Source organism: Panthera pardus, unplaced genomic scaffold (genome assembly GCF_024362965.1).
Source record: "Panthera pardus isolate Hobbes unplaced genomic scaffold, ASM2436296v1 HiC_scaffold_4, whole genome shotgun sequence".
In the NCBI taxonomy this organism is placed as follows: domain Eukaryota; kingdom Metazoa; phylum Chordata; class Mammalia; order Carnivora; family Felidae; genus Panthera; species Panthera pardus.
Genome location: NW_026526969.1, coordinates 9,417,911 through 9,445,201, shown reverse-complemented (window position 1 = coordinate 9,445,201; position 27,291 = coordinate 9,417,911). Strand labels below are relative to the sequence as shown.

General features: G+C 40.7%; 1 protein-coding gene across 1 annotated transcript in view; it reads left to right on the top strand.

Annotated features, from left to right (window-relative positions):
- Nucleotides 1-25,432, top strand: part of LOC128774765 (cytochrome P450 3A19-like) — a 62,339-nt gene extending 36,907 nt beyond the window's left edge. The window contains exons 2-4 of the mRNA XM_053894242.1: nt 1,065-1,225; nt 2,793-3,006; nt 25,371-25,432. Coding sequence (XP_053750217.1) covers nt 1,085-1,225; nt 2,793-3,006; nt 25,371-25,432 — 417 coding nt within the window. The 5' untranslated portion in view covers nt 1,065-1,084. The remainder of the gene's footprint in view (nt 1-1,064; nt 1,226-2,792; nt 3,007-25,370) is intronic.
- Nucleotides 25,433-27,291: the final 1,859 nt, after the last annotated feature.

Sequence of the window (27,291 nt, the reverse complement as noted above, 5' to 3'; positions counted from 1 at the left end):
AGAGCCTAACCATGCTTACTGCCAGGAGATATCCAAAGGGAGGCCAACTCGTATTCAGAGTGGGACCATTCGTTAAGGAAGGTGACATTCAGGCCATGTTTGAATAAGCATTGCTAATTCCACTCACTGTATTCTGTTTGTCTATATTTCATGCTGGCCAATGTCCTTCTATTGATCATTGTTTCTCTTACTGTTTTAATGTGGTTGATTAGACTAGCACCAGACACTACTCTTCTAGCTTTTTGTCTGTGTTGTAGTTTCTGTACATATCTGAGATCACCTGTTGGAAGAGTTGTGCCTCAGGTCTCCTATTAGCTGAGACCTCTGGAAGGTATAATCTGTGCTTCTCAAGCTAGATTGTGCACACAGATCATCAGATATTGTAAAGCACATATTTTTCTAATAGTTCTAGGGTGAGGTTTGAGATTCTGCATTTCTAACAAACTCCCGGATGTAATAGATGCTGCTGGTCCATGGGCCACACTTTGAGTAGTAAGAGTTTATCTTAGCCCAATATTGGGCTTAAGTTCTTGAAGATATGTTTAGGTGAAAGATCATTTATTTTCAGGACAATTGGGTGTCAGTTATTGCAAATATGCTTAGGTGAAAGATCATTTATTTTCAGGACAATTAAGCCTTATTATTATAAACTCTCTCAAAAAAATCAAACTGTATGTTAAGTAGAAGAATGTAAAATTATTCCTCAGGGATAGTGCTACTAAGGGGTAAAGTAATTTTAGACTCTCTGGGAACAGACTGATAACACTATGCACGTTAGACAGAAATGCCATCTCCTGAAATTACCCACTTTGTTGGTGGGGATGGTGGCATAACCAGAAACAGTTGGCCAAGAATAGTATAGGCCTTGGGCAGATCAAGACAACTTTTGCCTCTTTCTAACTCTGTAAGATAGACATCAGAGTACAAACCACCCCGGTTTGATTCCCAGTTGCTTTTACATTTATTCCCTGAGGGATTTTGGCATTTCAAATGGATTTCTCATCATCTAAACTGATGTTTTATACTCACCAGTTTTGGCTAAAATGTCTTTCCTCTCCTTTTAGCTCTGTCTGATCTGGAACTTATGGCTCAATCTATTACCTTTATTTTTGCTGCCTGTGAGACCACAAGCACATCTCTTTCTTTCCTTGTGTATGAATTGGCCACTCACCCTGATGTCCAGCAGAAACTGCAGGAGAAGATTGATGCGACTTTCCCCAATAGGGTGAGCAGGTCACACCTGCGGAGGGAGTGAGGATAGGTTCAGTTTATGCCTCAGTAACAGATTAGCTCTCAAATCTAGTGGGTTTTCATAACAAAGTTTTACTTCTAACTCACATTTACATGTCCAACATGGATGTTAGTGGAGGGTGGGAGTGAGTCTGCTGCATATATTTACTTTGGGATACAGGGCAAGAGGTTCCACTTTTTTATACATGCATTATCTGGAACTTGAGGACTCCATGTTGCCTGAGGAATAAAGAACTAGGGTGTTGCTCACTTGCTTTTCAAATGTTTAGCCCTAACCTGACATACATCTCCTCACTTCACAGCCCATTTGCAAAGTTGTTTCCCAAAAGTTCATGTGGGATAGGAAATATGAGGGTCTACATGGATATTGATAAGTAGTGAGTGTCTCTACCATACACCTATGAAGTGTCAACTCTAATTATCTCCATATAATGAGGCAAGAATCTGAGCTACAGAGAGACAACATAACTTTCTTATACTATCACATAACTAGTGCTAAAGAAGCCAGGCTAGGAGCCTGGGTCCTGATTGAACTCTTCACCACTACAATGTTGGCTATTAAATATAATACCAAGATGTATGCACATATTGCCCATACTGTTTTAGATCTCTTCCCAAACTGGAATTCTTCCTTATGAAGAGACTTGGCCTGTGGGGCTGGAGTGGCTTATTTGACAATGAAACCCTGAAGCAACAACTAGGAGACCCTTCCAGCAACAGAGGGTTGGGCTGAGAGTAGGATTACAATTCCCTTTACAATGTCCCCTAGAACTGAACTTGTGTGCCCACAATTAGAAGCATCCAATCCTCCCTTCTTTTGCTTTATTTGGTTTGAAAGGAACTAGTGTCTCCCCAACTTATTTACAGTTTTTATATAATATAGTGTTTCTCTCCTAATATTGTATATATAATTGAAGAACTACAAAGCAGGATATTTCCACTAAGAGTTTATATGGGTAGGGAATATTTTTCTGTTGCACATTCTCCTTTTAATGGTACAGGTGTGTGGCCTCTCTTTTGAAAAGAAACAGTGACTTTGACATATTTCACTTGAGTAAAGTGGGTGGGGGATGGGCTAAATGGATGATGGGCATTAAGGAGAGCACTTGTTGGGAGGAACACTGGATATTGTATGTAAGTGATGAATCACTGGGTTCTACTCCTGAAACCAATGCTACACTTTATGTTAACTACCTTTTATTTAAATAAATAATGTACTCTTAAAAAAAGAGTAAGGATCATTGTGTATTAGTCACACTTGCTCACATGAAGCAGAAAAACCACTACATGGTTGTGGAAAGGATTTCAGGTTCTTTTTAGGGAAATGTCCCAGCTGTCTCCCCTAGTCGTTACTATTGGACACTTGTCAGGGGGGCATTGACCAGGTCAAAAAAACATGGTAGACATTAAAATGCTCATAAATGCCCTTTACCAAAACAAATGATTCTTAGGGGTTCCTAACACTTCAGTAGTACTGTGTACACTGAGTTGAACGTTGATTCCAAATTTCAGTTTATCAAAATCTATTTCTTTTCTTCCAGGCACCTCCCACTTATGATGCCCTTGTACAGATGGAGTGCAGAATGAAACTCTCAGATTATACCCACTTTCTGGTAGACTTGAGAGGATCTGTAAGAGAGATGTGGAAATCAATGGCGTGTTCATTCCCCAAGGGACAGTGGTGGTGGTGCCAACCTTTATTCTTCACTGAGACCTGGAACTCTGGTCAGAGCCTGAGGAGTTCCATCCTACAAGGTACAAGGAACCCTGGAAAAGGGAGCCCACCCTCATATTGGAGGAGATTCTGATATCTCAGTATAGATGACAAATGTGTGACTGTACAGTTATTTATTTGTACATTTTTTTGCTCTTAGTTTTTTTTTATTATTCAATGATCATTCTTTGTTGTCTGTATTTATAAACTGTAGACTAGACAAAAGAAACTAGACTCATCCTCAGTCCCAATATGTCAAAATTATTAATATTTCATGTGTGTCCTTGTGGACATTTATCTAGCATATAAGGATTGCTAAAAATAAGGATGGCATATTTTTATGAACAACTTACTTACTGTAACAGCAAACAATAACAGCATACTACAATTGTGTGTGTCTGATTATATGCATATACCATAACTTACTTACCCACTATTTCATTTAAAGAAATAGGCCTTCCTTTAAGTGTTTCTGTCCTCTATAGCTCTCTGAATTATCTCCCTACTCCCCTACAATTCCATGTTGTAAACTTTGGCCACCCTTTCCACTAGCCCTAGTGGGAGAGCAGAGACTGTGGAACTGAGAGTCATCTTCCCTGGCAGGGGGAGAAACCTCATGAGATGGGGGCACACACAGGTCCTGTGCTGTCTGTGGCTGCAGTCCTGTGCCAGCTCCCACCTCTCTTGGTATCTGGGGTTAGTCCAAAGCAAAGTCATCTGCTCTCTAGCCATCTGAGACATCCTCCTTGGAGGAGGGGTCTTGAGGTTTCTCTCTGGGAATCCAGAGGAGAGTCTGGCTTTGGGCACAGCTTGAATTCTGCAAAGAGTTGGTGTTTTCCTGTTTATTGTATTGGTGAGAAAAAATTGGAGTGAACTTTGTAGGGATCCAGACTTTTAGTCCTGATTCTAAGCTCCCTGATGGCAGGGCCCTTGTCTTGTTGCATGGTGCCCCTAGTGCTAGCATCGTGCCTACATATAGTACTTGCTAAAAGAAGTCAGAATTGACCAAGTCACCTATTTTCTGGACCAGAAGACCTGGTGGTTCTCACAAGCTCAGCAGTCCCTGCTCCTGTAGCTTCTCAAACAGAAACCAGAGATTCCTGGTACTTCTCTGTGATTCATTCAGTCATGACATGAAGTGTTTACCTACGTGTGTCAGGGATGGGGCAAGGAAGTGAGAAATCCACATGTTAAAAATGTACATTATAGAGAATTTTTGATACATGCACAAGCATATCCTATAGGCACATGACTATGAAATACTTTTTTAAAACAATTTTTTAAGTTCTTATATTTATTTTGAGAGAGAGAGAAACAGTGTGAGCAGGGCAGGGGCAGAGAAAGAGGGAGAGAGAATCTTAAGCAGGATCCACACTATCAGTGAAGAGCCAACCTGGGGCTTGAACCCACGAACCATGAGATCATGACCTGAGCTGAAATCAAGAGTTGGACACTTAACCTACTGAGACACCCAGGCACCCCTATGAAATACCTTTAATGTATCTATATGTGCCCATCATCTGCTTAACAACCGCTAACCTATGTCAGCTGCCCCATCCACACACCATGGTAATTCATCTGATTTCCATATTACCTTAAGTACATCATCTGTAATCATTCCAGAATGTTGTCTGTAATATAAGGACTTTATAAAAATACCTCACCACAATGTCATTATCACTTTCCCCAAATCCACATTTTCCCTTAATATAATCAAATATTGTAGAATCAGTTTTGAATAAAACATAGGGCTAACCTTCAGGGACTTTTAGCCTCATGAAACAGGTGGCCAAGAATTCAGTGATTATACTGATTATACACATCAGTGAGTATGACTACAGTGAAGCAGCATCATGTGCCCATATAAATATTCTGACAGGTGGCTCTGTCAAAGTGGTTGGGGGGATTCAAGGTGGGAGGGAGGGAAGAGAAGGGAAAAATTACAATCTAAATCATGGGAGGCATTTCTCCTGCTTCCTTCTTCCATGGGCACATGACCAATGTAAGTCAGTGGAGGCAGGAACCTACCTTTCCTTCAGTCGGGCTCATTGCCTGCTTGCCTTTCAGAGTGTGAACATCTCCCCATCCTGACTGTAATTCTAGTGTTTAAGATAACCCTTCCTTTTAACAACATTCATCTCATCTCCTCAACAAGACTGACTGCTCCCACAGGGTAAGAGTAATGCAGAGGATCTGTAACTTACAGTTGTCACTGCAGAACAAGCATGGAAGGATTTCAGGGATCAGCCCCCCCCCCCCCCCCCGAGTGTCCTGTGTAGTCCTGGTTGAAAACCCCAAACATGTAGCTCTTGTGGTTTTTATGTTTCACTAACTTGTTTACAACTTCTTTTATGGAACCAGGTTCAGCAAGAAAATCAAGGACAGCATAAATCCTTATATATACCTACCTTTTGGAACTGGACCCAAAAGTTGCATTGGCATGAGGTTCACGATCATGAACATGAAACTTGCCCTCATCAGAGTCCTGCAGAACTTCTCCTTCAAGCCTTTTAAAGAAACACAGGTCAGAGAAATAACTTTCTGCATAAAGAATGTTTTTCTGGTGTTTTTTTTAAATTAAGGGATATGGAATGGGTGTGGGTGTGGAGGTTCACTTACCCTTAATAACGTGTTCCTTTGGGCAGAGATTCTATTTGGAACTGCAACCTAAGGGTCCTTCAGACTTGAGTGCCACACTGTGGCTTATGAACAACCAACCATAAGGGTTACCTAGAGTCAGTCCAGTTAGCATCACATGATTATGCACAGACCTTTGAACTTGAGCAATATTTTAAATTTCTTTCAAGTCCACTGAAGGGATGGGAAAATGTTGTGCACAGTCATGAGGTACAGTGATTACCACAGGAATTTTGAGCAATGCTCTTCTCCACAACTTACACTCACATGACTGTGGTTCTCAACCCCTGGTTGTATATTGACATCAGTGGCATTCTTTTAAAAATCCTGATGCCCAGGCCATCTCAGACACTCTAACACAATTCACCCAGAGTGTGGCTTTAAAAGTGCCCCCATTGATTCTCATGTACAAGCAAGGTTGAGAATCACTGGTGTGAAGCATGTCTGCCAGATGTGAAGGACTCCCATAGTCCAAGCCATCCTGCCTACTTGGCTCCACCTTCCATGAGCCCCACTCCAGTCAGGCTGTGCTCCCTTTTCATCCCAGTCTGAGCTCTGTGAGTGCTCTGCCCACTCTCCTCTCATCTATTCTCATCCTTCCAGTCCTAGTCAGTCCCCAGACTCCTCCCTGATACCTCCCCATGCACCAGAGCCCATTCCCTCCTCTGTTATGTTGTCAGTTACTACACGCTGCTGTCAAGGGTTGTGGCACTGAACTGAACACTTTGTCATTAATTCATCCAGTCAGTTCTATGTTTTCTTTGTACCCAAGGGTGTCTTTAGCGCTTCATTTTATTCCTTTCTTAAACTCCCACTTGTCACTTTCAGTCATCCAGGAAAATTAACAAGTGATTTGCAGTTGATTTAGAGCTCTGGGATGCAAATTGTAAACAATTTTAATTTTAAAAACTTTGCAAGTAACAATTGTGTAGCTGTTTGGTGTGTGTGTGTGTGTGTGTGTGTGTGTGTGTGTGTGTTTCTGCAGGAGATATATATATACATGCCACGTAAAATTTAAAAAATAACAAGGATCTGGAATCTCCTCTGAAGAGCATAAAGAATAGTTGCCACTGGGGGCGCCTGGGTGGCTCAGTCAGTTAAGCGTTCCATTTCGGCTCAGGTCATGATCTCGCGGTCTGTGAGTTCAAGCCCCGCGTTGGGCACTGTGCTGACAGCTCGGAGCCTGGAGCCTGCTTCAGATTCTGTGTCTCCCTCTCTCTCTGACCCTCCCCCATTCATTCTCTGTCTCGCTCTGTCTCAAAAATAAATAAACGTAAAAAATAATTAAAAAAAAAAAAAAGAACAGTTGTCACTGATTCATAGCCAGCAAGGCTGTACAATAAGGCTTAATTCTAGGACTCCTGCATTTAATATACAGCCCCTGTCTTTAAGTAGGCTTTCTGAGGGAAGAAGAGGAGGATAGAGATGGTCTCCATCTTATTTGTGGCTTTAGGGCACCTGTGTAGCAGACTCGTAAGTGTGTAAAAACAGCGACTCTCCCTGAGAGAAAGCAGGGGTCTGGCTGGGACAGACACTTCCTGAAAGCTCCTGGCCCTCACAGGCTGGCACTTCTCACCTTCCCGAACAATTTGCTTGCCCTTCAGTCAACTGAGATTAAAAGGTGACTCTGCTGGTGGCTCCCCCAAATTTTAGGAGTCACTGGATGAGAATGGGGCTAAAAGTTCAGTCAAAATAGTATTGCTCTTCGGGGTACCTGGGTGGCTTAGTTGGTTGAGCGTCCGACTTCAGCTCAGGTCATGATCTCTCAGTTTGTGAGTTCCAGCCCCGCGTTGGGCTCTGTGCTGACAGCTCAGAGCCTGGAGCCTGCTTCAGATTCTGTGTCTCCCTCTCTCTCTGACCCTCCCCTGCTCATACTCTGTCTCTCTCTGTCTCTCAAAAGTGAATAAACATTAAAAAAATTAAAAAATAATAATAATATTGATCTTGAGAAACTCACCATTTGCACTACACTTGTGAACCAGAAGATGCTAGAGAACAGGCATCATGCTTCATAAAGACTTCCTGCCACCATGAATGAATGGTTCCACTGAAAGAGGTAACAGGATCTTTAGCAGTGAGGTTGGCCATACAATAAAATGTGTAATACCCACTCATGACGACCCCACAAGCTCCAACATATACAAAATTAACTGTGTATCACTTTTCAAGTGGTATAATTTGATGACTAAGAATCTGTTTTAAATTTTAAACACTCATCAATTTTACCTAAAATTTAAATCAAAAAAGAACAAAAGCAAACATGATTTGGTCCAGCCTGGTACAGAGTAGGTGCTCAATAGATATTCTGCTGAATGAGTGATGGATAAATACTACCATGCTCCGGTCTTGACAGCTTATAGAATAAGAGTAAAGAATCCAAAGGGTGGTGGGATTGTAGGCAGATGGTCAAAAGGTACAAATTTCAGTGGTAGCTGAAAGATGTTAAGAGAGTGGATGCTAAGCATTCTCATCTCAAGACAAAATATTTTTTAGGTAACTAAACTTATTGTGGTAATAATTCCATGATATATGTAAGTCAAATCATTATGCTGTATACCTCAAATTTATATACTGTTGTGTGTCAATTATATGTCCCACTAAAACTGGAAAAAAATAACTTAGAAAAAGGATAATAAGGAAACATTACAAAAAAACTTTATATATTTTTCTTTTTTTTAATGTAAAGTGACGATTTATTTTATTTTTTTTTCAATATATGAAATTTATTGTCAGATTGGTTTCCATACAACACCCAGTGCTCATCCCAAAAGGCGCCCTCCTCAATACCCATCACCCACCCTCCCCTCCCTCCCACCCCCCATCAACCCTCAGTTTGTTCTCAGTTTTTAACAGTCTCTTATGCTTTGGCTCTCTCCCACTCTAACCTGTTTTTTTTTTCCTTCCCCTCCCTCATGGGTTTCTGATAAGTTTCTCAGGATCCACATAAAAGTGAAAACATATGGTATCTGTCTTTCTCTGTATGGCTTATTTCACTTAGCATCACACTCTCCAGTTCCATCCACGTTGCTACAAAGGGCCACATTTCGTTCTATCTCATTGCCATGTAGTACTCCATTGTGTATATAAACCACAATTTCTTTATCCATTCATCAGTTGATGGACATTTAGGCTCTTTCCATAATTTGGCTATTGTTGAAAGTGCTGCTATAAACATTGGGGTACAAGTGCCCCTATGCATCAGTACTGCTGTATCCCTTGGGTAAATTCCTAGCAATGCTATTGCTGGGTCATAGGGTAGGTCTATTTTTAATTTTCTGAGGAACCTCCACACTGCTTTCCAGAGCGGCTGCACCAATTTGCATTCCCACCAACAGTGCAAGAGGGTTCCCGTTTCTCCACATCCTCTCCAGCATCTATAGTCTCCTGATTTGTTCATTTTGGCCACTCTGACTGGCGTGAGGTGATATCTGAGTGTGGTTTTGATTTGTATTTCCCTGATGAGGAGCGACGTTGAGCATCTTTTCATGTGCCTGTTGGCCATCCGGATGTCTTCTTTAGAGAAGTGTCTATTCATGTTTTCTGCCCATTTCTTCACTGGGTTATTTGTTTTTCAGGTGTGGAGTTTGGTGAGTTCTTTATAGATTTTGGATACTAGCCCTTTGTCCTATATGTCATTTGCAAATATCTTTTCCCATTCCGTTGGTTGCCTTCTAGTTTTGTTGGTTGTTTCCTTTGCTGTGCAGAAGCTTTTTATCTTCATAAGGTCCCAGTAGTTCATTTTTGCTTTTAATTCCCTTGCCTTTGGGGATGTGTTGAGTAAGAGATTGCGACGGCTGAGGTCAGAGAGGTCTTTTCCTGCTTTCTCCTCTAAGGTTTTGATGGTTTCCTGTCTCACATTCAGGTCCTTTATCTATTTTGAGTTTATTTTTGTGAATGGTGTGAGAAAGTGGTCTAGTTTCAACCTTCTGCATGTTGCTGTCCAGTTCTCCCAGCACCATTTTTTAAAGAGACTGTCTTTTTTCCATTGGATGTTCTTTCCTGCTTTGTCAAAGATGAGTTGGCCATATGTTTGTGGGTCTAGTTCTGGGGTTTCTATTCTATTCCATTGGTCTATGTGTCTGTTTTTGTGCCAATACCATGCTGTCTTGATGATGAAAGCTTTGTAGTAGAGGCTAAAGTCTGGGATTGTGATGCCTCCTGCTTTGGTCTTCTTCTTCAAAATTACTTTGGCTCTTCGGGGCCTTTTGTGGTTCCATATGAATTTTAGGATTGCTTGTTCTAGTTTCGAGAAGAGTGCTGGTGCAATTTTGATTGGGATTGCATTGAATGTGTAGATAGCTTTGGGTAGTATTGACATTTTGACAATATTTATTCTTCCAATCCATGAGCAGGGAATGTCTTTCCATTTCTTTAAATCTTCTTCAATTACCTGCATAAGCTTTCTATAGTTTTCAGCATACAGATCTTTTACATCTTTGGTTAGATTTATTCCTAGGTATTTTATGCTTCTTGGTGCAATTGTGAATGGGATCAGATTCCTTATTTGTCTTTCTGTTGCTTCGTTGTTAGTGTATAAGAATGCAACTGATTTCTGTACATTGATTTTGTATCCTGCAACTTTGCTGAATTCATGTATCAGTTCTAGCAGACTTTTGGTGGAGTCTATCGGATTTTCCATGTATAATATCATGTCATCTACAAAAAGCGAAAGCTTGACTTCATCTTTGCAAATTTTGATGCCTTTCATTTCCTTTTGTTGTCTGATTGCTGATGCTAGCACTTCCAACACTATGTTAAACAACAGCGGTGAGAGTGGGCATCCCTGTCATGTTCCTGATCTCAGGGAAAAAGCTCTCAGTTTTTCCCCATTGAGGATGATGTTAGCTGTGGGCTTTTCATAAATGGCTTTTATGATGTGTAAGTATGTTCCTTCTATCCCGACTTTCTCAAGGGTTTTTATTAAGAAAGGGTGCTGGATTTTGTCAAAGGCCTTTTCTGCATCGATTGATAGGATCATATGGTTCTTCTCTTTTTTTTTTTTTTTTTTTTTTTTTTTTTTTGTTAATGTGATGTATCACGTTGATTGATTTGCGAATGTTGAACCAGCCCTGCATCCCAGGAATGAATCCCACTTGATCATGGTGAATAATTCTTTTTATATGCTGTTGAATTCGATTTGCTAGTATCTTATTGAGAATTTTTGCCTCCATATTCATCAGGGATATTGGCCTGTAGTTCTCTTTTTTTTACTGGGTCTCTGTCTGGTTTAGGAATCAAAGTAATACTGGCTTCATAGAATGAGTCTGGAAGTTTTCCTTCCCTTTCTATTTCTTGGAATAGCTTGAGAAGGATAGGTATTATCTCTGCTTTAAACGTCTGGTAGAACTCCCCTGGGAAGCCATCTCGTCCTGGACTCTTACTTGTTGGGAGATTTTTGATAACCGATTCAATTTCTACACTGGTTATGGGTCTGTTCAAGCTTTCTATTTCCTCCTGATTGAGTTTTGGAAGAGTGTGGGTGTTTAGGAATTTGTCCATTTCTTCCAGGTTGTCCAATTTGTTGGCATTTTATTGTTCATAGTATTCCCTGATAATTGCTTGTATCTCTGAGGGATTGGTTGTAATAATTCCATTCTCATTCATGATTTTATCTATTTGGGTCATCTCCCTTTTCTTTTTGAGAAGCCTGGCTAGAGGTTTATCAATTTTGTTTATTTTTTCAAAAAACCAACTCTTGGTTTCGTTGATCTGCTCTACCGTTTTTTTAGATTCTATATTGTTTATTTCTGCTCTGATCTTTATTATTTCTCTTCTTCTGCTGGGTTTAGGCTGCCTTTGCTGTTCTCCTTCTATTTCCTTTAGGTGTGCTGTTAGATTTTGTATTTGGGATTTTTCTTGTTTCTTGAGATAGGCCTGGATTGCCATGTATTTTCCTCTCAGGACTGCCTTCGCTGCATCCCAAAGCGTTTGGATTGTTGTATTTTCATTTTCGTTTGTTTCCATATATTTTTTAATGTCTTCTCTAATTGTCTGGTTGACCCACTCATTCTTTAGTAGGGTGTTCTTTAACCTCCATGCTTTTGGAGGTTTTCCAGACTTTTTCCTGTGGTTGATTTCAAGCTTCATAGCATTGTGGTCTGAAAGTATGCATGGTATGATTTCAATTCTTGTATATTATGAAGGACTGTTTTGTGACCCAGTATATGATCTATCTTGGAGAATGTTCCATGTGCACTCGAGAAGAAAGTATATTCTGTTGCTTTGGGATGCAGAGTTCTAAATTTATCTGTCAAGTCCATCTGATCCAATGTATCATTCAGGGCCCTTGTTTCTTTATTGACCGTGTGTCTAGATGATCTATTCATTGTTGTAAGTGGAGTGTTAAACTCCCCTGCAATTACCACATTCTTATCAGTAAGGTTGCTTATGTTTATGAATAATTGTTTTATATATTTGGGGGCTCCGGTATTCGGCGCATAGACATTTATAATTGTTAGCTCTTCCTGATGGATAGGCCCTGTAATTATTACATAATACCCTTCTTTGTCTCTTGTTACAGCCTTTAATTTAAAGTCTAGTTTGTCTGATATAAGTATGGCTACTCCAGCTTTCTTTTGGCTCCAGTAGCATGATAAATAGTTCTCCATCCCCTCACTCTCAATCTAAAGGTGTCCTCAGGCCTAAAATGAGTCTCTTGTAGACAGCAAATAGATGGGTCTTGTTTTTTTATCCATTCTGATACCCTATATCTTTTGGTTGGCGCATTTAATCCATTTACATTCAGTGTTATTATAGAAAGATACGGGTTTAGAGTCATTGTGGTGTCTGTATGTTTTATGCTTGTAGTGATGTCTCTGGTACTTTGTCTCACAGGATCCCCCTTAGGATCTCTTGTAGGGCTGGTTTAGTGGTGACAGATTCCTTCAGCTTTTGTTTGTTTGGGAAGACCTTTATCTCTCCTTCTATTCTAAATGACAGACTTGCTGGATAAAGGATTCTCGGCTGCATATTTTTTCTGTTTAGCACACTGTAGATATCGTGCCAAGCCTTTCTGGCCTGCCAAGTTTCAAAGGAGAGATCAGTCATGAGTCTTATAGGTCTCCCTTTATATGTGAGGGCACGTTTATCCCTTGCTGCTTTCAGAATTTTCTCTTTATCCTTGTATTTTGCCAGTTTCACTATGATATGTCGTGCAGAAGATCGATTCAAGTTACGTCTGAAGGGAGTTCTCTGTGCCTCTTGGATTTCAATGCCTTTTTCCTTCCCCAGTTCAGGGAAGTTCTCAGCTATTATTTCTTCAAGTACCCCTTCAGCACCTTTCCCTCTCTCTTCCTCCTCTGGGATACCAATTATGCGTATATTATTTCGTTTTAGTGTATCACTTAGTTCTCTAATTTTCCCCTCATACTCCTGGATTTTTTTATCTCTCTTTTTCTCAGCTTCCTCTTTTTCCATAACTTTATCTTCTAGTTCACCTATTCTCTCCTCTGCCTCTTCAATCCGAGCCATCGTTGTTTCCATTTTGTTTTACATTTTGTTTAAAGCGTTTTTCAGCTCCTCCTGACTGTTCCTTAGTCCCTTGATCTCTGTAGCAAGAGATTCTCTGCTGTCCTCTATACTGTTTTCAAGACCAGCGATTAATTTTATGACTATTATCCTAAATTCACTTTCTGTTATATTATTTAAATCCTTTTTGATCAGTTCATTAGCTGTTGTTATTTCCTGGAGATTCCTATGAGGGGAATTCTTCCGTTTGGTCATTTTGGATAGTCCCTGGAGTGGTGAGGATCTGCAGGGCACTTCCCCTGTGCTGTGGTGTATAACTGGAGTTGGTGGGTGGGCCACAGTCAGACCTGATGTCTGCCCCCAGCCCACCGCTGGGGCCACAGTCAGACTGGTGTGTGCCTTCTCTTCCCCTCTCCTAGGGGCGGGATTCACTGTGAGGTGGTGTGGCCCATCTGGGCTGCTTGCACACTGCCAGGCTTGTGGTGCTGGGGATCTGGCGTATTAGCTGGGGTGGGTAGGCAAGGTGCACAGGGGCAGGAGGGGCAGGCTTAGCTCGCTTCTTCTTAGGTGATCCACTTCAGAAGGGGCCCTGTGGCAGCGGGAGGGAGTCAGATCCTCTGCTGGAGGTTTGGCTCCGCAGAAACACAGCGTTGGGTGTTTGCACGAGCAAGCAAGTTCCCTGGCAGGAACTGGTTCCCTTTGGGATTTTGGCTGGGGGATGGGCGAGGGAGATGGCACTGGCCAGCGCCTTTGTTCCCCACCAAACTGAGCTCTGTTGTCCAGGGGCTCAGCAGTTCTCCCTCCCTTTGTCCTCCAGCCTTCCCATTTTCTGAGCAGAGCTGTTAACTTATGACCTCCCAGACGCTAAGTCGCGCTTGCTGTCGGAACACACTCCATCCGGCCCCTCCGCTTTTGCCAGCCAGACTCGGGGGCTCTGCTTGGCCAGCAGGCTGCCCATCTGCCCCGGCTCCCTCCCGCCAGTCCGTGGAACACGCACCACCTCGCCGCCCTTCCTACCCTCTTCTGTGGACCTCTCGTCTGTGCTTGGCTCTGGAGACTCCATTCTGCTCATCCTCTGGCGGTTTTCTGGGTTTTAGGCAGGTGTAGGTGGAATCTAAGTGATCAGCAGGACGTGCGGTGAGCCCAGCGTCCTCCTACGCCGCCATCTTCCCTCCCTCCTCTCAAAACTTTATATATTTTTGACTGAAATTAAATAGACCACTTCTCTGAAAGACACATGCTATTAAAATTTGTTCAAGGGAAAATAGATAACATGACTGTTCCTACTTCTATTAAAGATGTTAACTGGGGGGCACCTGGGTGGCTCAGTCAGTTGAGCGGCTGACTTCGGCTCGGGTCATGATCTCGCGGTCCGTGAGTTCGAGCCCCGCGTCGGGCTCTGTGCTGACAGCTCAGAGCCTGGAGCCTGTTTCAGATTCTGTGTCTCCCTCGCTCTGACCCTCCCCCATTCATGCTCTGTCTCTCTCTGTCTCAAAAATAAATAAACGTTAAAAAAATTTAAAAAAAAAAAGATGTTAACTGGTAGTTAAGAAAAAGAATCACAGACATACGATGCTGAAAGTAGTATTCATATGTTTGTAATACATTCGTGTCCATTGTGTATCTTGTCTATTTTGCTTCTGTTGTTAGCAGGGCTTCCTTTATTGGTTATCTTTGCACATTTAACTTTTGCAGATTCCCCTGAAATATAGCAGTCAAGGGTTAATTCAATGAGAAAAACCCATTGTTCTCAAGCTTGAGCTGAGAGATGGGAGCGTGAGTGGAGCCTGACTTTCCCTAAGAACTTCCCCTTTGTTCTTCAAGAAGCTGTGTCCCAGAACACCAGAGACTTCAATTTACTTTGTGAGTACAACCCAGAAATGAAGATGGGCTTCGTGTATTGCCTGTGATGGATGACTAGGGATTCCATAGCTTTTGCAGTATCTCTGTGGAGCATTATATAATGTGGAGAGTAAAGAAGGTGACTAATAAATGCCAGACATGTAGACTCAGCCTATATTGTTCACATGCCTATCCCCAGTAGTACCATCTACTCCCCTGAGCACTTATCAAGAATAAAAATTTCTCAACAATTTTATCAACAAACTTTAATGAAAATAAGAATTATTGTAGTGACCATGGTAATAACATACCACGTGTCTTATTTTGAATATTATGTATTAAATATTACACTGCGTGAGTCAATCAACATCCCTTTAGAAAAATATTAACTAATTGGGGTACCTGGATTTTTCAGTGGGTTAGGTGACTGACTCTTGATTTCAGCTCAGGTCACAATCTCATAGTTCATGAGATTGAGCCCCATGTTGGACTCCCTGCTGACAGTGCAGATCCTGCTTGGGATTCTCTCTCTCCCTCTCTCTCTCTGACCCTCCCCTGCTCACTTGCTATTTCTCTTGCTTTATTTATTTATTTATTTATTTATTTATTTATTTATTTAGTATTAACTGATTGGCTTCATGCATATTAAGGGGGACTCTGTAGAAATGAGAAATGATGAGTGAGAGGCAGCGACTGAATGTTTCTGACTATCACAGTCACTGAGTGGGTGGGGCTTGTTCAGAACTCCAACAGTGATAAAATAGGTGAGAGTTAATCCACAGTGACTTTGCCCATTGTTCAGAAAATATATTCATAGTTTAATTCTACTGATTTGGGACCACATTTTTTATAACACTCGATAGGGCAATTACTATTGTATTACTAGTTTTGATTTAATATTTTCATCTCATCTGCCCTGACGTTCAGATAGGTAGGGAACATGCTTTCTCTTCGTGTTCCAGTCTCAGCTCACCATTGTCCTGACACCATGAACATCGAATAAGAGATGACTGATTGGTCAGTAAATTGGGCAAAAAAAGCTAAAAGCTTTTCCATTTCAGTTAGTATCAGGAGCTGTACAGAATTTGTCATTTTCCTCCTCTTCCCTCCCTGCCCCTTCTTTCCCTTCTCCTTTCTTCTCTTCCATTGCCTTTCCTCCCTGGATAACTCAGTCCTAAAGCCAGTAGGTGAGGCACAGCCAGGTTGGCAGCCCCACATGGGCTCCAGAGACAGAGAAAGGAGGCAGAGTAGAGTGGTGACGGTGTCCACATGGAGAACATCCTGGCATGGGTGTGGGAGTACAAGCTAGGTGAGAAGGGTATCCACACAGAGGGGTGGCCTAGTCAGAAGCCAGAGCCTAAATATGGTGTGAACAACCCACATAATATGAAGGGGGTATCTGTGAGGGTTAAGGAATGGAGTGGGGATTAGTTACATAAAGGGGGATTGATCGAATAATAAATATAATAAGGATAATGGAAGTCAGGTTTCACAGTGATGGAAAGGGAGAAAACTAGAATGAATTCTGGAGCCAGAATTACATCGTTGTATTACAGAGTTTATTCCACTTTGAGGCAGGGGTCAGCCATTTGTAACCCATCAGTTGGTCATAGACTGTGCTCCCACACCAGGATGCATAAACTACTAGGTAAGTAGCTTTAGTTTGGCCAAGGGCAATTCTTCAGAGAAATGGAGTAGCTGTGAGCTCATAGCAGACAATACTGTCAGAAACTGGGAGATGAGTGTGTGGCCCAGTGATACCCATCTGATGCCATCCTTCACCACAGACGCTTACAAGTATGGCTTGAACATGTTACTTAATACCTCCATACCTTAGTATGTAGTGCCTCAGATTCCACATCTGCAACCACCATTCTGCTTTCGTCTCTATAAATTTGAATACTCTAAGTACCTCATAGAACTAGAGTCATATACTATTGGTCCTTTTGTGACTAGCTTATTTCTCAGCATAATATCCTCAAGGTTTATCTATTTTGTAACATGTGTCAGAATCCCCTTCCTTTGTCAGGCTGAATAATATTCACCTGACTGCCATTTTCTCAAGTAGGGGTACATGGTCTTGCTGGTGATTGTAAAGTATATGGAACATTAGGTACCCTTTGGAGGCCTTACAGGGCACAGTCATGACTGCTGTGGGCCCTGGACGTATGAGGATTACAAGCCCTGGAAAGGTCCTTCTACCTTGAGTTTTGGGGAGCATGATGTTGGGACTAACTTAGATGATCCCCAACACTGAAATTAGAGCTCTTCCAATCTTGTGTGGGCTTGGCATATTGACACAGCTACTTCAGAAGGGGATGGTCCCTGTGATGTTCTCCAGGGCCTTTGATGAAATCATAGGGCCTAAGGCTGAAATGGGTGACATACAAACATATTTTTTTTCCTGGCATTTTTCACATGAGCACAGAGGCTCAGATGTGCAGCCTCAGGATACAGATGGTCCCCAAATCCTAAGGGGCTGAGAGAGACTCGATGTCTCTCTAATTCACAACAAGGCCACCGAAGGTGTCTCCTAGAAATGTCTATATATACTTTGTGCCGCCATGTTTTCCCTGGCCTTAGATATGGACCCAAGACACTGAGTTCACTGTATTTCCTCAAGAAATGGAAAGCTTACCATCAGCTTTATTTTCCTAGGCAGAGGTCCAAGGATGCTGACTTCCTCCCAGCTCTGCCTTTTCCCTCAACACAGACTTAGGATTTCAGTTGTAATTTATGGAGATGTTTTTGTAATGATCTCTCTGATTTTTGTCTTTCTGGTCCTTTATGGCTGTGTAGTTGTTTTTTGTTTAATTTTTTTAAAATTTATATCCAAGTTAGTTAGCATATAGTGCAACAATGATTTCAAGAGTAGGTTCCTTAATGCCCCTTACCAATTTAACTTATCCCCCCTCCCTCAACCCCTCCAACAACCCTCTGTTCTCTATATTTAACAGTCTCTTATGTTTTCTCCCCCTCCATGTTTTTATATTATTTTTGCATCCCTTCCCTTATTTTCATCTGTTTTGTATCTTAAATTGCTCATATGAGTGAAGTCATATAATATTTGTCTTTCTCTAATTTCACTTAGCATGATACCCTCTAGTTGCATCCACATAGATGCAAATAGCAAGATCTCATTCTTTTTGATTGCTAAGTAATACTCCTTTGTGTATATATACCACATCTTCTTTTTCTCAAATATAATTTATTGTCAAGTTGGCTAACATACAGTGTGTACAATGTGCTCTCCGTTTTGGGAGTAGATTCCCGTCATTCATCGCTTATATACAACACCCAGTGCTCATCCCAACAAGTGCCCTCCTCAATGCTCATCACCCATTTTCCCCTCTCCCCCAACCCCCTATCCACCCTGTTTGTTCTCTGTATTTAAGAGTCTCTTATGGTTTGCCTCCCTCCCTCTCTGTAATTATTTGTCCCCCTTCCCTTCCCCCATGGCCTTCTGTTAAGTTTCTCAAGATCCACATATGAATGAAAACATATGACATCTGTCTTTCTCTGACTTGTTTCACTCAGCCTAATACCTTCCAGTTCCATCTATGTTGCTACAAATGGCATGATTTCATTCTTTCCCATTGCCAAGTAGTATTCCATTGTATATATAAACCACATCTTCTTTACCGATCCATCTGTCAATGGACATTTGGGCTCTTTCCATACTTTGGCTATTGTCACTAGCGTTGCTATAAACATTGGGGTGCATGTGCCCCTTCAAAACAGCACACCTGTATCCCTTGGATAAATACCTAGTAGTATAATTGCTGAGTCATAGGGTAGTTCTACTTTTTAATTTTTTGAGGAACCATCACACTGTTTTCCAGAGTGGCTGCACCAGTTTGCATTCCCACCAACAATGCAAAAGAGATCCTCTTTCTCTGCATCCTTGCCAACATCTGTTGATGCCTGACTTGCCAATGTTAGCCACTCTGACAGGTGTGAGGTGGTATTTCATTGTGGTTTTGATTGTATTTCCCTGATGATGAGTGATGTTGAGCATTTTTTCATGTGCCAGTTGGCCATCTGGATGTCTTTGGAGAAGGGTCTATTCATGTATTCTGTCTATTTCTTCACTGGATTATTTGTTTTTTGGGTGTTGAGTTTGATAAGTTCTTTATAGATTTTGGATACTAACCCTTTATCTGATATGTCATTTGCAAATATCTTCTCCCATTCCATCAGTTGCTTTTTGGTTTTGCTGATTGTTTCCTTCACCACACAGAAGCTTTTTATTTTGATGAGGTCCCAAATAGTTCATTTTTGCTTTTGTTTCCCTTGCCTCCGGAGACGTGTTGAGTAAGAAGTTGCTGTGACTGAGGACGAATAGGTTTTTGCCTGCTTTCTCCTGGAGGATTTTGATGGCTTCCTGTCCTACATTTAAGTCTTTCATCCATTTTGAGTTTACTTTTGTGTACAGTGTAAGAAAGTGTTCCAGGTTCATTCTTATTCATGTCACTGTCCAGTTTTCCCAGCACCATTTGCTGAAGAGACTGTCTTTATTCCATTGGATATTCTTTCCTGCTTTGTCAAAAATGAGTTGGCCATACATTTGTGGGTCCATTTCTGGGTTTTCTACACTGTTCCATTGATCTGAGTGTCTGTTCTTTTGCCAGTACCCTACTGTCTTCATGATTACAGCTTTGTAGTATAGCTTGAAGTCCGGGATTGTGATGCCTCCTGCTTTGGTTTTCTTTTTCAAGATTGCTTTGGCTATTTGGGGTCTTTTCTGATTCCATACAAATTTTAGGATTGTTTGTTCTAGCTCTGTGAAGAATTCTGGTGTTATTCTGATAGAGATTGCATTGAATAGATAGATTGCTTTGGGTAGTGTTGACATTTTAACAATATTTGTTCTTCCTATCCAGGAGCATGGAATGTGTTTCTTTTTTGTGTTTGTCTTCTTCAATTTCTTTCATAAGCTTTCTATAGTTTTCAGTGTATAGATTTTTCAGCTCTTTGGTTAGATTTATTCCTAGGTATTTTATGGGTTTTGATGCAATTGTAAATGGGATAAATTCCTTGATTTATCTTTCTGTTGCTTCATTTATTGGTGTATAGGAATGCAACCGATTTCTGTGCATTGATTTTATATCCTACAACTTTTGCTGAATTCATGGATCAGTTCTAGAAGTTTTTTTGTGTGATCTTTTGGGTTTTCCATACACAGTATCATGTCATATGTGAAAAGTGAAATTTTTACTTCCTCCTGGACTATGTGGATGCCTTTGATTCCTTTGTGTTGTCTGATTTTTGAGGATAAAACTTCCAATACTATCTTGAATAACAGTGGCAAGAGTGAATATCCCTGCCCTGTCCCTGATCTTAGAGGGAAAGCTTTCAGTTTTTCCCCATTAAGGATAGTATTAACATTGGATTTTTCATATATGGCTTTTATGATCTCGAAGTATGATCCTACTATCCCTATCTTCTTGAGGGTTTTTATCAAGAAAGGCGGCTGTATTTTGTCAAATGCTTTCTCTGCAACTATTGAGAGGATCATATGGTTCTTGTCCTTTCTTTTATTGATGTGATGTATCACACTGATTGTTTTCTGGATCTTAAACCAACCCTGAATCCCAGGTATAAATCCCACTTGGTCATGGTGAATAATTCCTTTAATGTATTGTTGGATCCCATTGGCTAGTATCTTGTTGAGGATTTTTGCATCCATGTTCATCAAGGAAATTGGTATATAGTTCTCCTTTTTAGTGGGGTCTTTGGTTTTGGAATCAAGGTAATGCTGGCTTCACAGAATGAGTTTGGAAGTTTTCCTTCCATTTCTGTTTTTTGGAACAGCTTCAAAAGTAGGTGTTAACTGTTTTTTAAATATTTGGTAGAATTCCCCTACAAAGCCATCTGGTCCTGGACTCTTGTTTTTTGGAGATTTTTTATTACTAATTCAATTCCTTTACCGGTTATGGGTCTGTTCAACTTTTCTATTTCTTCTTGTTTCAGTTTTGATAGTTTATATGTTTCTAGGAATTTGTCCATTTCTTCCAGAATGCCCATTTTATTGGTGCATAACTGTTCATAATATTGTCTTATTATTGTTTGTATTTCTGCTGTGTTGGTTGTGATCTCTCCTCTTTCATTCCTGATTTTGTTTGGGTCTTTTCCTTTTTCTTTTTGATCAAACTGGCTATGGGGTTATCAATTTTGTTAATTCTTTCAAAGAACCACCTCTGGTTTCATTGATCTGTTCTGATTTTTGTTTTGTTTTGTTTTGTTTTGTTTTGTTTTGTTTTGTTTTGATAACATTGATTTCTGCTCTAATCTTTATTATTTCCCATCTTCTGTTGGTTTTGGGTTTTATTTGCTGTCTTTTTCCAGCTTTTTAAGGTGTAAGGTTAGGTGTAAGGTTGTAAGGTGTAAGGTTTAAGGTGTAGGTTGCATATCTGAGAACTTTCTTCCTTCTTTAGAAAGGCCTGGATTGCTATAGACTTCCCTCTTATGACCGCCTTTACTGTGACCCAGAGGTTTGGGGCTGTGGTGTTATCATTTTCATTGGCTTCCATGTACTTTTTAATTTCCTTTTTAACTTCTTGGTTAGCCCATTTATTCTTTAGTAGGATGTTCTTTAGTATCCAAGTATTTGTTATCTTTCCATATTTTTTTCTTGTCGTTGATTTTGAGTTTCATAGTGTTGTGGTCTGAAAATATGCACAGTATGATCTCGATCATTTTGAACTTGTTGAGGGCTGATTTGTATACCAATATGTGATCTATTCTGGAAAATGTTCCATGTGCCCTGAGAAGAATGTGTATTCTGCTGCTTTAGGATAAAAATGTTCTGAATATATCTGTTAGGTCCATCGGGTCCAGTGTGTCATTCAAAGCCATTGTTTCCGGGGCGCCTGGGTGGCGCAGTCGGTTAAGCGTCCGACTTCAGCCAGGTCACGATCTCGCGGTCCGTGAGTTCGAGCCCCGCGTCAGGCTCTGGGCTGATGGCTCGGAGCCTGGAGCCTGTTTCCGATTCTGTGTCTCCCTCTCTCTCTGCCCCTCCCCCGTTCATGCTCTGTCTCTCTCTGTCCCAAAAATAAATAAAAAACGTTGAAAAAAAAAATTAAAAAAAAAAAAAACAAAAACAAAAAACAAAGCCATTGTTTCCTTGTTGATTTTCTGTTTAGATGTCCATTGCTGTAAGTGAGTTGTTGAAGTCCCCTACTATTATAGTATTATTATCAATGAGTTTCTTTACATTTGTGATTAATTGATTTATATATTTGGGGGTCTTCCATGTGGGGCCATAAATGTTTACAATTATTAGATCTTCTTAGTGGATAGACCCCTTAATTATAATACAATGCCCTTATTCATCTCTTGCTACAGTTTTTATTTTAAAATCTAGATTGTCTTGGGTACCTGCGTGGCTCAGCCATTTCATTGTCCAACTTCAGCTCAGGTCATGATCTCACAGTTCATGGGCTCGAGCCCCTCATCAGGCTCTTTGTTGACAGCTCAGAGCCTGGAGCCTGCTTTGGATTCTGTGTCTCCCACTCTCTCTACCCATCCTCCACTCATGCTCTGTCTCTCTCTGTCTCTCAAAAATAAATAAACATTAAAAAAATTAAATCTAGATTGTTTGATATAAGTATAGCTTCTCTGGCTTTCTTTTGGTGACCATTAGCATGATAGATGGTTCTCCATCCCCTTACTTTTGATCTGAAGGTGTCTTTAGGTCTAAAATGGGTTCTTGTAAACAGCATACGTAGATAGATTTTGTTTTCTTATCCATTCTGTTACCCTATGTCTTTTGATTGGAGCGTTTAGTTCATTGACATTTAGAGCAAGTACTGAAAGATATTAATTATTGCCATTGTGTTGCCTGTAGAGTTGGAGTTTCTGGTGTTCTTTAGTCCTTTCTAGTCTTTGCTGCTTTTGGTCTTTTTTTGTTTTGTTTCATCTTTTCTCCCCTCAGAGAGCCCCGTTAAAATTTCTTGCAGGACTGGTTTAGTGGTCACGAACTCCTTTAGTTTTTGTTTTTTGGGAAATTCTTTATCTCTCTTCCTATTTTGAATGACAGTCTTGATGGATAAAGAATTCTTGGCTGCATATTTTTCTGATTCAGCATGTTGAATATATCCTGCCTCTCTTTTTGGCCTGCCAAGTTTCTGTGAATAGGTCTGCTAAGAACCTGATTTGTCTTCCCTTATAGGTTAAGGACTTTTTTTTCCCTTGCTGCTTTCATAATTCTTTCCTTGTCTGTGTATTTTCTGAATTTGACTATTATATGCATTGTTGATGGTTTTTGTTGAATATAATGGGAGTTCTCTGTGCTTCTTACATTTTGATGTCTGTGTCTTTCCCCAGGTTAGGAAAGTTTTCCACTGTGATTTGCTCACATAAAACTTCTACCCCTTTTTCTCTCTTCTTCTTCCTCTGGGACTCCTATGATTTGGATGTTATTCCTTTGTAGTGAGTCACTGAGTTCTCTGATTCTTATATTTTGCTCTTTTGCCTTAGTTTCCCTCTTTTTTTCTGCTTCACTATTCTCCATAATTCTGTCTTCTGTATCACTGATTCCCTTCTCTGCTTCATCTATCCTTGCCACTGTGGCATCCATTTAAGATTGCATCTCTGTTATAGCGTTTTTAATTTCATTCTGACTAGATTTTACTTCTTGTTTCTCTGCAGAAAGGGATTCTATGCTTTTTTAAACCCCAGTTACTATTCCTATTACTGTGATCCTAAATTCTGGTTCAGACATTTTGCTTATATCTGTGTTGATTAAGTTCCTGACTGTCATTCCTGTTCTTTCTTTTGGGGTGAATTCCTTCATTTTGTCATTTTAGAGGAAGAAAATGCATTAATAAAATTAAAAATTAAAATTAAAAAGATTAAAAACAACACAAAAAAATCAAATAAAGTAAGCTAGATCCTAGGTATGTTTTGGTCTGGTTGTTGAAAGAAGCTTGATTGAACATCTCCAAAGGCAAGGGAATTAAAAGCAAAAGTGAATTACTGGGACCTTATGACGATAAAAAGCTTCTGCACAGCAAAGGAAACAACCAACAAAACTAAAAGGCAACCAACGGAATGGGAAAAGATATTTGCAAATGACATATAGGACAAAGGGCTAGTATCCAAAATCTATAAAGAGCTCATCAAACTCCACACCCGAAAAACAAATAACCCAGTGAAGAAATGGGCAGAAAACATGAATAGACACTTCTCTAAAGAAGACATCCGGATGGCCAACAGGCTCATGAAAAGATGCTCAACGTCGCTCCTTATCAGGGAAATACAAATCAAAACCACACTCAGATATCACCTCACGCCAGTCAGAGTGGCCAAAATGAACAAATCAGGAGACTATAGATGCTGGAGAGGATGTGGAGAAACGGGAACCCTCTTGCACTGTTGGTGGGAATGCAAATTGGTGCAGCCGCTCTGGAAAGCAGTGTGGAGGTTCCTCAGAAAATTAAAAATAGACCTACCCTATGACCCAGCAATAGCACTGCTAGGAATTTATCCAAGGGATACAGGAGTACTGATGCATAGGGGCACTTGTACCCCAATGTTTATAGCAGCACTCTCAACAATAGCAAAATTATGGAAAGAGCCTAAATGTCCATCAACTGATGAATGGATAAAGAAATTGTGGTTTATATACACAATGGAATACTACGTGGCAATGAGAAAAAATGAAATATGGCCTTTTGTAGCAACGTGGATGGAACTGGAGAGTGTGATGCTAAGTGAAATAAGCCATACAGAGAAAGACAGATACCATATGGTTTCACTCTTATGTGGATCCTGAGAAACGTAACAGAAACCCATGGGGGAGGGGAAGGAAAAAAAAAAAAAGAGGTTAGAGTGGGAGAGAGCCAAAGCATAAGAGACTGTTAAAAACTGAGAACAAACTGAGGGTTGATGGGGGGTGGGAGGGAGGGCAGGGTGGGTGATGGTTATTGAGGAGGGCACCTTTTGGGATGAGCACTGGGTGTTGTATGGAAACCAATTTGATAGTAAATTTCAAATATTAAAAAAAAAAAAGAAAGAAGCTTGATTGAATAGAGGGGAAAAAAGGAAAGAAGAGAAAAGAAAAAAAAAGTAAGAAAGCATTAAAAAAATTTTAATCTATACAGTGAAATAGAATAAAATGAATTGAAGAAGGTAAAATAGAATAAAAAATCAGTTCACAAAAAAGTAAAAAATATAGTAAAAAAAATTTTAATGTATCTAAAATCAGAAAATAAAAAATAAATGTCTTCTCTTTCTATATCCAAAAATAAGAAAAGAAACAAATAAAGAAACAAATAGATGGACAAGAGAACAGTATGAAATCTGGATGAAATTACATCCAGTTTCCCCTAGAAGTCAAACTATGAAGTACTTTATAATCCATACACTAACCAGATGAAGAGCCTTGTAGTGGTCCTGTAAGGCTTCATTGGTAAAGTTGGACAGCGCTTGGTGTAATGGATCCATTCTCCAATAGGTGGTGCTGCTTACCTTACTGGAGTGGATCGGTGTGGCATGCGTGGTCACGTGTGCACATGAATGGGAAAGCTGAAAATGGCATCACTCAGCTTCCCAGTCTCCAGCTCCAGAACTCTGTGCTCTCACCTACTGACAATCAAGCACCCCTCCTTTTTCCATGCCTTCCACCCACTCCTAGCTTCCTCACTGTTTGCATCCTAGCCATCAACCTGCCAGGCAGCACCTCCCTTCTGAATTTTATCTCAGATGGGGCTGTGTTTCCAAACCCCTCACCTCTGAGGGCCCTGTGCCTGGAACATGCTCTTGGCCCTCTGGGGCACAGTCTCATAGACCAATGGCTGGGTGCCAACTTACCCCAGGAATGTTCCTGAGATCGTGCTGCTGCAGAGGTTCAGAAGTTGTGGCTGGGTGTCAGCTTGCTCCAGAATAAGTTCATGTGATCGTCTAGCAGTAGCGGTTCAGGTAAATCACAACACACAACCAGCACCAGGTTTCGCCGCACCCTGGCGTCTTTGTTCCAATACCAGCAATCATGTTCTATAGGGGCGTCTTTGTTCCAATACTAGCAATCATGTTCTATAGGGTCCGCTGGGACCTTTGCCTGTGGGAAGGCCATATGGCCTCTACCACATGCCCTGATAACAGGGGAACTGCTTCTCCCCGTGTGGCCCATGGACCTCTTGGATCTTGCTGCCTGCTCCTGGAGATTTGCCCTTCCCACCAGAGCACTACCAGGTAATGAGCTGTGAAATTTCCGACGCTGCTCTCCCCTGTTTATAGAGTCCTAATGGTATTGAAACCCTCTCCTTTCTCCATTCTCCCTTTCTTATTAAAGTCACTTGTGGGTGTTTCCACTCTCTCTTTCTCTCCAGCTACTTTCAGGGGGAGTGTTTTTCCTGTACTCTCCCCCCTTTCTCTGTCCTCTCTACACAAATACAGCTCCCTACACTCTGCAGCTTCTCTCTCCCCCAGTTCACTCTCTGCACCCTGTACCTGTCAAGTTTGTGTCTCAAGTTATGCAGTCTGTTGTGTTAACCCTCAGATCAATTTTCTACATGTTCAAAATTGTCTGATGCTGATCTAGCTGCACTTCAGGGATGAGAGAAGAGAGAACTTCCATGCTGCTCTGCCATCTTGGCCCATCCTCCTCTAGGACTCTTGTTTAAATTTTTTTAAATGTTTATTTATTTTTGAGAGAGAGGCAGAGCACGAATAGGAAGGGGCAGAGAAAGCAGAAGCCACAGAATCCAAAGCAGCCTCCAGGCTCTGAGCTGTCAGCACAGAGCCCAAAGTGGGGCTCGAACCCAAAAACCTTGAGATCGTGACCTGAGCTGAAGTCAGATGCCCAACCAACTGAGCCACCCAGGTGCCCTTCTAACACTCTTATTTAAAAACAAGGAGGGGGCACCTTGGTGGCTCAGTCAATTGAGCATCTAACTTTGGCTTGGGTCATGATATTGCAGTTCATGAGTTTGAGCCCCACATCAGGCTCACTGACATCAGTGCAGAGCCCACTTTGAATCTTCTGCCCCCTCTCTCTCTGCCCCTCCCCCATTCATGCTCTCTCTCTCTCTCTCTCTCTCAAAAATAAACATTTTTAATAAAATAAAAAATAATAATAATAAAAACAAGAACAAGACAAAAATGATCATTTTGCCACAATTTGGTAATGTCAATCTCCAAATAAGTATATGAAATAGTTTTTCAATGCATAAGTAATAACCATATTAAATATATAGCATTAAAAATATTCTAATAACATAACAACACATTTAAAATATTTATTAATAACCCACAAGAAGTGTGCAAGTCTAATATAAAGAAAAATTCTGATTTAATTATGAATATAAAATAGTTTTTGAATAAACAAAGGGCTTACATTATTTACTGATAAGAAAACTCAGAAATGGAAAGATACA